The 12,255-nt window shown below is 34.1% G+C and overlaps 1 protein-coding gene across 5 annotated transcripts in view; it reads right to left on the bottom strand.

The window, feature by feature from the left end:
* Positions 1-12,255, bottom strand: part of SMAD4 (SMAD family member 4) — a 57,261-nt gene that overhangs the window by 21,053 nt on the left and 23,953 nt on the right. For 3 of the 5 annotated variants that reach the window (XR_006602128.1, XM_045065630.1, XM_045065631.1), the window contains exons 5-8: positions 10,689-10,901; positions 7,293-7,412; positions 7,082-7,198; positions 5,600-5,650 (exon numbers count right to left, since the gene is read on the bottom strand). Coding sequence is in view for 4 of the 5 variants with exons in the window: in XM_045065630.1 (XP_044921565.1) it covers positions 5,600-5,650; positions 7,082-7,198; positions 7,293-7,412; positions 10,689-10,901 (501 nt within the window). In the remaining variant the exon portion in view is untranslated. The remainder of the gene's footprint in view (positions 1-5,599; positions 5,651-7,081; positions 7,199-7,292; positions 7,413-10,688; positions 10,902-12,255) is intronic. The other 2 variants (XM_045065632.1, XM_045065633.1) reach the window with 1 other exon arrangement.

The raw sequence follows: 12,255 nt of genomic DNA, 5'->3' as shown, positions 1-12,255 counted from the left end.
ATTAAAACGTGAAAAAGTAGTGATATACTGAAGTCCCTTCTTAAAAAAAAAACTAGCTCTGAAATTTTTATGAAGTTATTGTGAATTAAAGACATCCATTATGTTATGAACAAAAAGCTTCAGCAAACATGACTGGCAGATATATTTATATTAGTTTAAGCCAAAACTAAAGAGATTATCTAAGACAAGATAACAATTACCCAATATTCTAGAAGCAAAAAACAGTAAGAGCATTTAAAGGGGTCTTTAGACAATCCAAACAGTAAATTCTGTTAAAAACAATGCCCTGAAGTCATGAATGTTCATAATGCTGGATAAAAAATAAGGTCCAAGGTACATGCATTTCCTAGTTCATACTGAAGAACATTATCCAGAAGTAAAGTGCCATGGTGAACAATCTTTTTCCATGAGAGTCTCGAGAGAAAAACAGAGTTATATTATCTCTCTGTTTAAATATGAAAAAATATACTTTAATCATCATGAATTGTAACATCTGCAACTCCACTTAAACCTTTATTATTTTCCAGTCACCAAAGGGGTTTCTGTGTGCTTGCCTAAACGGTTACATAAAGTTGCATCTCTGAATGAGCTGACCTGTTAGTACTGAGATGAAGAGTTTTAAGAAACTTGAAGTTAACAGAAAGTGGCATCAGAATTGCACACCCTAGACCAGGGATGAAAAAACAACCATCTTTTAAGAGATTAAGCCCTAAAAAGGCAAGAGGAAGGGAGTTACTGTCTGAGAAGACAGAGAACTAGAAGTACTCTCTAAGTGGGTTTCAGAAAACTTGACAGTGCTGTGATACAATATACCATGTGAAAAACCTCTACTCCACTCTCAATTTGCTAAACAGTCAGGAAGAAACTTTTTTTTAAACAGGAGAAGGTAATAGGAAACACTCATTAAGACTTTCTAGATCTCTCTTTGTTCTTTTGCTCCAAGGACCAAATGCCATATTAAGTGACAAGCCTGCAGCTTCTCAAAACCAGTATTAATAGCAGGATGAAATTACTCAGTTCAGAGAGGGCTTTCTTAATGTCCGAAGTCATATGAAAGAGAATGGGATTGTTAATGTGCTTGCTGATATTTTTAGCTTCTTGTTGCTGAATTAGTGAAGTTGAGCTGGTCTCATGAAGCCTATGGACTGCTTGCTCATCACTGGCCAGAGAAAAGGTTTTTAAAAACCTGAGTTAACAACATGATTTTCTTTTTTTTTTTTTTTTGGCAATATAAGAACTTAGCTTAAAAATTTTTTCTAATGGGGAAATGTATTATAAACACAATTACACTGAAAAATACAGTCTCCAAGGCATTGTCTTCAATTTCTGAAATAAAATCATTCAAGAAGTTAAAAACTTGATTTACAGTACTCAAGAGATTCATTATGAATTATTTCTTTTATTATTTAGATCTGAGTAAGATACCCTATGAAAATCTTTTATCAACACGTCTCTTGAATAGTCGTAGAGAGTTCCTAAGTACTAGAATATAACCTGAATGTAGAAATCTGCGGATTTGAACTCATTCGTGAATTACCAAAACAACCTCAAAGACACTGAGGAAACTCTTCACTTTAATTTGTAATCAATATTTAATTCAATGAATACATCTCAGCTTTATGAAAAAGCAAAAACAGAGTTAGTTCATAAAAAGGAAATAAAATGATTAACTTTTTCCAAAAATTTTTTTCAACTTAGTTATCAAAATATAAATATCACCAAGTATATGGCCTAACTGAAATCCTTAACACCAAGGTAATGACCAATAATAATTATTTTCCTTTTTTACAATTTATATTACCTCATTTCTGAAATCATCTATGTAACTATCTTCAAAAATCATTTCTCAAAATAGATTCACTATATATTGATGGTATTTCAGTATTTCAACTGTATGTAATATAGTTACATAGTATATGGTTATTTCCCATCTAAATGGTCTGTGGTAGACCATTTTAGCATTTCTTAATCAGACCTTAAGGGGCTGTATTAACCAGACACCTAAACAAGTATTAACTTTGTTTTCTATTCCTTTATGAAACAGGATTGCAGAGTTTTAAACTAACAATAATTTAATAGAATTAAAAATACTAGAGGGTTGCCTGGTTCAGTTGGTTTCGCTCAGGTCATAATCCCAGGGTCCTGGGATAGAGCCCCACATGGGGTTCCCTGCTCAGCAGGGAGCCTGCTTCTCCCTCTCCCTCTGCTGCTCCCCCTGCTTGTGTTCTCTCACTTTCTCTGTCAAATAAATAAATAAAATCTTAAAAAAAAAAAAAAAAAAAGAATTAAAAGTACTAGATAGAAGGGGACCCAGGGATTAAGAAAGGCTTCCCAACAGTAGTATATGCCAGCTAGATCTTAAATAGTTTGCCACATGTAGGACTTTAGGAGTACACAGGTGGGCATCAAGATGGCCCTTAATGATTCTCATTTCCTGATATTCACATCTTTGTGCCATCCCCTGCCCACAAAGTAAGATCTTACAGAAATTATGATGTGACTTTTGAGGCTAAGTCTTAAAAGACCCAAAGGCTCTGTCTTGCCTTCTCTTCATCACTGACTCTGGGGGAAGTTAGCTATCTTGAGTGAAGACACTCAAGAAGTTCTACAGAGAGGTCCACACAGAGAGAAATGGAGTTTCCTGCAGACAATAACACTGAATTACCAGCTATGTGAGTAAACCACCACAAAAGTGAATCCTCTAGTCCCAGAAAATCTATCAGGTGACAACAGCCCAAGCCGACATCTTGACTGCAACCTCATGCAACTCTAAGTCCAGAGCAAACCAACCAAGCCATTCCCAAATCCCTGACCCACAGGAACTAAGATAAGGGACTGTTATTACTGGTTTAATCAGCTAAGTTTGGGGAGTACTCTATTTCAGAACAAGTAACTAATATAGAGTGAAAGACCATCAGACAGATTTTTTTTGCATAGAGGAATGATAAAGCTGAGCAAGCTTATGAGTAAGTGCTTCAGGATGATTAAAGCATAAAGAGACAAGGCTAGGAAAGCACACAGATACCAGGATCAGGATTATATATCAGAGACTGTAAGTATATATGCCCAGTTAAGGAATTTAGACCTTTTGGCCAAGCAATAAGTAGGGGAAATGATGCAAATTCTTTAGCAGAGAAGTAATTAGATTCAAATTTCGAAAGAAATACTGAGTAAGAATAGAGATTAAACTATGACTAGAAGCTCTCCCAATAAGGAGACCAGTTAAATATCCTCTTAACAGTACAAGAGAAGAAATGAAGAAAACAGTTGTGAGGTAAAACTCCTCTGGGACTTGTAAGTATTCATAGCCAAAGAGTTCACAGGCAACTGAGTTCCAATCAGTTGATTGCACTAAAGATGTATGCACGGAGCTAATCCCTTCGCAAAACCACTCAGAGACCCTTCAGGATCATTCCCACCTTTAAGTCACTTCCTATTCTACTCACAGACAAAAGCTTTAATGCCAATGTGGGGTGTTCCAAATGTGTATCCTCATAACTAGTTAATGCTATTCCCTAACCACTAGGAGCTGTCAGATCTCAACATCAGTTCTACCATGAGAAGAATAAAAAAAAATCTATCAAGAAGCCAAAAGCAACTGCTGAATCCAAATTGAGTCCAAATAACCAGCTAAATGCCACCATTTCCAACCTCACCTCACCATCTCATTCAGGGCGGGTCTTTCTCCTGAGCTCCGGTTATCGTCCCTCCTGCGCACCACGCTCCACTAATCTATATGGACACTGAGGCCCCCCAAAGTCCCAGGAACCACGACACCCAATGATGCTGTCTTGAAGCCAGAAAAAATTCTTATTCTTATGACTCTAGATTTTCCCCTTACCACAATGTCTATTCACAACAAATTAAAATTTTGATACAACGACTTTATTTATATGATTTCAAAAACAAGTAAAACTAATCTACTAAACTAGACGGGTGATGCATTCACCACTTTCAAAGAGGAAAAAAAAATAGTATCCACAAAAAGCAGAATAGTGCTTATCTCTGGTAGGGAGCAGGAAAGTTTTTGACTGAAAATGGGATAGGAACTTTTCTAGGGGTGTGGCAAATTTTAATTCTCAATCTGGATGGTGGTTACCTAGGTGTTGGCTCAATGTTATTCATGAGACTATTCATAACAGTTGTTTTATATACTTTTCTGTATATGGTATTTCTCAGTAAAAATGTTTATAAAAAGGCAAGGCTCCTTAATCGTCCAAAATGTTTAAAGTTACAATAAATATGCAAATAACATGAAGAAAATCTACTAAAGAGAATTAACTACTAATCATGTATGGTAAAAGTATTTCTGCCCCACCCATAGCATTTTTCTTCTAATCAAAACAAATTATTATTTGCCTCCTAAATCAACAAAAAGTATACCAAACTATCACACCTATACTGGTGAGCATGGTAAAACTGGTTCTCACATTCTGATACGGTCGCTGTAAAGCAATTTAGCCTTTTGATTCAGAAACTCTTTAAATCTCTTAAACTGAAATATGAGAAGAGTCACAAGCTTGAAAATCTTACCCTCAATGGTTTGGGGTTTTTCTAACATCTGGAAGAAAAATTAGAACATAAAAAAAAACAAACAGAACACTGTTTAAGAAAATTATGTAGACCTATTTGAAGAACTGTAAGTTATCCTTTAAATTGATCATTATGCCTACTGGAGCTATGCTTTTAAAAAATTTTTATTAGAAATACACGTTCATATATTTATACACAAAACAATTTTATAGGATTTCCTTCAAAATAATAGGTGAGGGTATGAATGAAACATAGCTGATAACAGCTGAAACTAAGGAATGAGTATATTAGGGGGAGGGGGCATCTGATATTTGATGTATGTTTGAAATTCTTCAAAATAAAACCAATTATTTTTAATTAGGGGGGAAAATTAAGTGATGAGTGGAAATTACATATTTCCAACTTTTTAAGCTAAGGGAAAAATGTATGAAAGGATAGAGGAAAACAAATCAAAATCCTGTATGTATGCTAAGAAGCCCCCAGTATTTTATTTAAGTTTTCTGTTATACTTCTATAGTTTAAAAAGATATATTCAAACTCTGAACTGAGGAAATCAATTTAGTTATTTACTCTTTTGAAGATTATTTAATCAAAAAGTTTCTAAAAACTCCAATTAACCAAAAATTCCTGAATCTATCTTCTGAAACAGACACAGTGAATTATTTTTATTTTCAGCATCTACTTCAGATTCTTCCCTGGCTTTTTAAGCTACAGTTTTACAGCTGTTCTATTTTGAAACCTAGTTTTCTTCTGCTGCATATTTATGTATTCAATGCTAAAACCAGCATTTTGTTACTTCATATTTTAGCTGAAAAAAAAAAAAAAACAGTTCTTGTCTTTTCTTTCAGACAGTTAAAAAGAATCAAATATGGACACCCTATGTGTGACTATATCAGCTACTCATGAACTGCTGATTAGTTAATGTGATATAAGGAGTATTATACTTATCTAAAAAGTTAGATTACTCTGTAATTATACTAAAACATGTGTATGTTTGTGTGTGTGTGTGTTTTAATTACTATAAAGAAAATCTAAATATAGGGAATCAATGTTGAAATGCACTTACCAGGATGATTGGAAATGGGAGGCTGGAATGCAAGCTCATTGTGAACTGGCCCTAAAGAAAAGACAAAAATCCCATTTTTATTTATTAAAAGTTTTCCAATGCTAAAACTTTTAATAAACCTTGCTTAAATATAACTACTGTACCTCAGGAGTTGTTTAAATCAAGCTTATGCAATATCTAAAAATTTAAAAGCTTTGTTTAGATTACTTTATAATAAGCAAATACTCGAGTTACTTTTGTGGATAGTTAAGAGCTAATACTTTAATGCTATGTGCCAAGTGCTATTAGCAATTTACAATAATTGTACATGGAAAACTTAATGTAAATTATAAATGAATTATTCATGTAACATGATAGACTATAATTTACAACGTAATATATAATAATAATTCAAATTGTAGGTCCATTCTGAAAACAAGTGTTTAAGGTTTATTAAATTAAGGATATTTACATAATGGAACAGTAGCTAAGATATTTAAGAGATCATTAAGTGTTAAAACATCCTGCTAAACACTTCACAAGTATTACATTTACTTCTTACAACATTCCTTGAGATGGATACTGTTGTTACCCTTAAGGCTTAGTTAGTGAGGATTATATAACCTGCCAATGGTCACACAGTCAGTTAAGGGGTCCAAGCTCAGCACCTTAACCACTATGCTGAGCCAGGCAGCCATAAAAAAGTAGACTAAGATGGAAAAACAGTAACATAATTGAAAATAAGAAGGATACAACAATATATACACAGTATGATATTTTCCCTCCCAAGTGTATAGAGACCCATTTATATGACTGGAAGAAAAAATATGACAAAATTTTAGAAGTAGGTATCTCTAGATAGGAGCACTCTGGGTAATTTTTATTTTCTTATTTACACTTTTCTGTAACTTCAAGTTTTCTTTGGTAATATTACTCTTATAACGGAGGAAAAGGAATTTAATACATAAGAAAAATGTATGCTCTTGACTTCACTAAGCCAGATGAACAATGTTCCTCTTCTGCCTGAAACTACAAGCTATGATTATAAGTAGAGTCTCCTTCCCAAACAAGACTGCACAGAGTAATGACAGATTCAACATCTAAGTGTCTACAGTATGCTGAATAGTATGATGATGAGTACCTTGAGATCTTGACACTCAAGGAGTTTCAATCCACTTAGGGTGGATATACAGGTATACATGAGATCTAAGAACATATAAAAAGCAAACAAACAAATGAATGGAAATCAATGTGCTGTTAATGAAACATCAGCAACAGAGAAATAAATGTATTTAGTAAACATCACTCCTCTAAAACAAAGGTATGATAACAAAACTATAAAAAGTAAACACTGTTTACCAAAAATGCTGAAAAAGCAGTAGTCATTTAATGAAACTAAATTGTAAGATGAATAAAAGATGCAAAACCATTAAAAAAAAAAAAATAGAAAGGAAACCAATTCTCAAAAAAGAAAAGGCCCTTACAACAAAAACGAGAGCTTACAGTAATGTCCGGGATGGGGCGGCATAGGCGGGTGGTGCTGAAGATGGCCGTTTTGGTGGTGAGGCAAATTAGGTGTGTATGGTGCGCTCCTACTTCCAGTCCAGGTGGTAGTGCTGTCTAAAAATTAAGGCCCACATGGATTAATTTGCTTTTAGAAAGTCTGCCTATTTTTTCTCAACTACTTAAAAGATTTTAAAAAGCATGTACATACTATGATGGTAAGTAGCTGGCTGACCAGTAAATCCATTCTGCTGCTGTCCTGGCTGAGGCCCTGAAGCTATCTGCAACAATCCTTCACTATGGCTGCCCGCCAGTATACTGGCAGGCTGACCTAGAGGAACAAGAAGACATTAATACGGTACATTGATCGATGCAATCCTATGTTTTTATACAGTAAATGAAGGACAAATTATATCTGAGAATCACAACTATAAAGATGGGCAAAAAATGGAACTCGTCCATGGTCTATCAAATAACAAACCCTAAAGTTATCTATGAAGGCAAACCTTAACTTGAAAATGTCCAAAACTGTTCTACCTTAAGTAATCTCTAGCTAATTCAGAGGATTTTTCCTTTATAAATATTTTTCAAATGCCAGCAAAATCCCACTATATGTCTAGCCTATCATAATAACTTCAGAAGTACATCAGCTCATCCCTGGCCATGCCATGTAGCTCTGGACCTTTCTGATTAGGACTCCGAAAGTCCAAACTCAAGAAAGTTTGTTGAAAACTGGAAATTCATTATTATCAGCACTGGTACTGGTAATGGCAAAATGCAGAGTTTGATAAAAGAAAAGCAGAGCAGGCAAATATTTTAAATGGAATGTGATGGGTAAGGTGAAGTTTAGAAAAGGTCAAGCTCCACTGTTCAATCAACAGAGCACTGCTAGTAAAAAAAAGAAAAAAGAAAAGAAAAACAAAAACAAAAAAACAAAAACCACAACAACAAACTATAAGTCTACTTTGAAATTTTTTCATGTACTTTAAAAAATCAAAAATCACCTCCTTCCAAGAACACTATCATCTTCCTGGATTGACAGGAAATTAGCTACCTATTCTATACGTAATATACCAAGAGGAGCAAGATTTGTCTGGTTTCTGTTCTATTCAAAACCATTCTACGGTATTGCTTACTGACCTACTTTTTTTTTTAAGATTTTATTTTTTATTTTTTAAAGTAATTTCTGCCCCCAAAGTGAGGCTCAAACCCACCACCCTGAGATGAATGAAGAGTTCCATGCTCCACCGACCAAACCAGCCAGGTATACCCAACAACCTACATTTTTAAGGCTTGCTTTTTTTTTTTTTAGTGGAAAAAGTTTGATTTCTTAAAGCAAGCATTAATTAAGTCAATTGTTTATTGCATTTGGAAAGCACTGAAATTTCATAATTGTTATCTATCACTGGAATCACTTTCTCATCCAAATGGGAATATAGATAGAAGAAAGGAAATGACACCATTACTCAAAGTACCAAGGAAAAGGAACACTTTTCTCCTCTCTGCAAATCACATTTCCTTATGGTGAGGATTATAAAATTAAAAGTTAATGAGATTACTGCAATAATCCCCAAATTATTTACTTTTAAAGATGTTTTTAGGAACCCCCTCCCTACACATCCGCCCAATTTTTTCCAAGTTATCTTTAAATGTTAATTACATTTACTCTTGCTTTTAACAACTATGCACGCCAGAGACTCTTAGCTAACTTACAAAAAGTGTCACTATGCAGGTGAAATGAGATTATTTTAATTTACAGATATTTAGAAAGAAAACCTGAAAATATTCAAGTGCCAAATGAACACAGACTATAGCCCACTGTGGCTATCTCTACTGAATATTTCCATTACACAATTCCAAGTATATAAGATGAAATTAAATAGTAGAACTAAATTATACTAGCTCATTTGAAATAGTCTTCCAATTCCTGTTTTAGTCCAGTTTTTTTCCTTTTAATTCTATCAATACACGTTTTGAGATCTAGAAGAACATTTTGTGACAGATTCTAAAAATAATCATCTATTCAATTAGAAAAATATATCCAAAAAATAACCAAGAAAAATCATCAGAATTTCACAAATACCACTTTTTCAAGTATTTAATAGGACCTGACTCCAGGGCATAGAACAATTAAAACCATTTTAGCAAGCATCAAAAAAGGCATGCAAATTCAATCTCCAGATAATCTCAACAGAAGTAAGTAAGTAAGTGGCTGCACTCTCACTAATCCATGCTTGGGTGGCTAGAATGTGCTTGCTTTCTCTTACTCTCCATCGCTGACTGCTCTGTCAACTATACTTCCAAATTGGTTAGATAAGAGAAGCGCTAAGTAGTTAAGAGGGTCCAGGTTCTAAAGTAGGTGCTTAACCTCTAAACTCCACTTAGAATATGTTGTCTATGGTGAGACTGTCATCTTACAAAGCAAATCCAAAATATATTGCTTTGAAGAGGTAAAATGAATTAGAGGGGGGATATTTGGTACACCATACTTATAAACTTAATTAGAGAAATCAGTCCTCTATTTATTCCAAAGATCAAATTTCTATTTTGAATCTGATCAGATATTAAACTAAATAGAATACTGCTCCCTTTGGTAGCTGCTAATAAAGTACTAGTCCAGATCTAGCAACAATCCACTGCTGATGTGGGCTTAGATACAATCTCCTTAGTAACCAGGTACAAATAACACCATATATAGGCCAAGACCCTGCTCTGTAATTAGTTTAAAAAAAAAAAAACTCCATTGCCAAAGAGCAAACTGTGCAAACTTCGGTACTGTGAAAATTATAGCAATATTAATAGAACGGAGTCATTATTGCGTGATCGGGCCCCAAGAAAAGATAAACCTAATAGCCCTCTGCCTCTACAATGTGGCAAAGACAATGGCATCTCTGTCATGGGAAGAATCTTTTTGAAAAAGATTTCTTGGTTAAAAATAATAATACATAGGTACCTAGAATTTAGCTTTATTTCAAAACAGACTAAAATACTTAATGTCTATCTTGAAGGATATATATATTATATATTATACATACATATTATAATATACATATTATTGTATATAATATATATATTACAAACATGATCAAGATCCCTTTTTCTAAGTTTGTACAAAGGAAAACTGAAAATGACTATTACAAAGTAATATTCTGCCAGATACAGCACAACAGAAACCCGGATTAAAGCAAAGTGTATAGTTCAATTGACAGAGATTATTTTTATAACATCTTGGTCTAAAACTACTTGTTAACTACTTAAATGCTTCTCTAAAATACATCTGAAAGTGCAAGACAATTCTTACTTCTGCATGTAATAGTAGAGAAATTACAAATTAGACCACTAACTTAAATCAGTATTATAATCAAAGTCATTACTTATATTCCAAGTGACTGTACATCAACATAAAAAAATTTAAGTAAATTATAAATACCATTTTTTTCCAGGACCAACTGAAAAACCAATTTAATACTTTTTCCCTATAAAAGATACCACAGTGCTTTTAATTTTTACTTACTTGGAGTTTTCCTCCAAGTAGATATAATGATGACATACAAATATTAAATAGGGTAAGATCAACTTGTGGACTACATTTGATTCTACTACTCACTTGTGGAAGCCACAGGAATGTTGGGAAAGTTGGTGGTGCTGGTAGCATTAGACTCAGATGGAGCTAACAGAGCTGGGGTGCTGTACGTCTCCGTTGAGGCACGATTACTTGGTGGATGCTGGATGGTTTGAATTGAATGCCCTTCAGTTGATAATGATGGCTGTCCCTCAAAGTCATGAACATATTCGTCCTTCACCAACATACTTGGTGGAGCTATATAAAAAATTAAACACATTTTAAAACCTTATAAGCTTCAGTTACCAGAAAAAAAAAAATCTTGTAATATGACAACACCTAAAATCAACATAAATAACTCTAACTCAAATTTCTTTCATATTTGAAAAGAATACTTTATATGCAAAAATATTTATTTAGAAGTAGGTATCTCAGATATATTCTATCAATCAACCTGACTGACCCCCTGAAATTTGAAACTATAGACTATAGACTATATTTCAACAACTTCCAGCAATGGTTCTCAAAAGGTATTCCTTAGTTTCTGGACTAACCTAGAAGTAATAACCATCTTAAATACATGAGTTAGGTGAAAAGTAAACAGCTGGGGAAAATGTTTACCCGCGAGAAGACAAAACTGAGATCAGGTACTTGGCTATATCTTTTTGCTAATTTCACAGTGTAGAAATATGAATGGGATCTGATAGCTATCCAGTTCCAGGATTTAGACGTACTGTTAAGCGACATGCTTTGAAAGTGAAAAGTACTGAATGTCCCCTATAGGGTTAGAACCAGAAAGAAAAATTCTAAATGGTAAGTCAAACTGAAATTTCCTTCTGAAAACCCAAATCAAATAATGATCTTTGACAAATACATGTTGTGAAAAAGTTCAATCAAAATCTTTCACCTATGTGGTTATACCTTAATAAGCAAACCTAAACTCTGATAAAACATAACACTTTTCCTTTAATAAACCAGGGAATGGTTGCCTTTGTTTTAAGAAAGAAAAGAAAACAAACTGCGTTGATGTCAACTATTCTCTGCCCAGAACCTCCCTATTTGCTTTAGGCTATTGCTTTGGGGTATGCTTTTTATCTTTAGCAAACAACTCTTCATTGCTTCTAAACTGACTCTCCCAGAATTTTATAAACCACTGAATTCCAATACTACATTCTCTTCTTATAACAGTCAATAAATAGTCCACAGTAAGACATTCTCTTTTCTATTAAGAATCAACATATGGGGCGCCTGAGTGGCTCAGTGGGTTAAAGCCTCTGCCTTCGGCTCAGGTCATGATCCCAGAGTCCTGGGATCGAGCCCTGCATTAGGCTGTCCGCTTCGCAGAGAGCCTGCTTCCTCCTCTCTCTCTCTCTGCCTGCCTCTCTGCCTACTTGTGATGTCTGTCTGTCAAATAAATAAATAAAATCTTTAAAAAAAAAAAAAAAAGAATCAACATATGGAGCCCTTTGTCTTTCCCTATGTCAATTTTTGAAAAAACTGATTACACATAAATACCAATTTGTTACATGGCCCCCTTTTTTAAAAGTAGGCACCATGCCCAACGTGGGGCTTGAACTTGCAACCCTGAGATTAAAAGTCACATGATCTACCG

The sequence above is a fragment of the Mustela putorius genome, unplaced genomic scaffold (assembly GCF_011764305.1).
Source record: "Mustela putorius furo isolate JIRA1106 unplaced genomic scaffold, ASM1176430v1.1 tig00003858_pilon_pilon_pilon, whole genome shotgun sequence".
Lineage (NCBI taxonomy): Eukaryota > Metazoa > Chordata > Mammalia > Carnivora > Mustelidae > Mustela > Mustela putorius.
The sequence above is the reverse complement of the archived record's forward strand: the minus strand, read 5'-3'. Positions and strand labels throughout refer to the sequence as shown.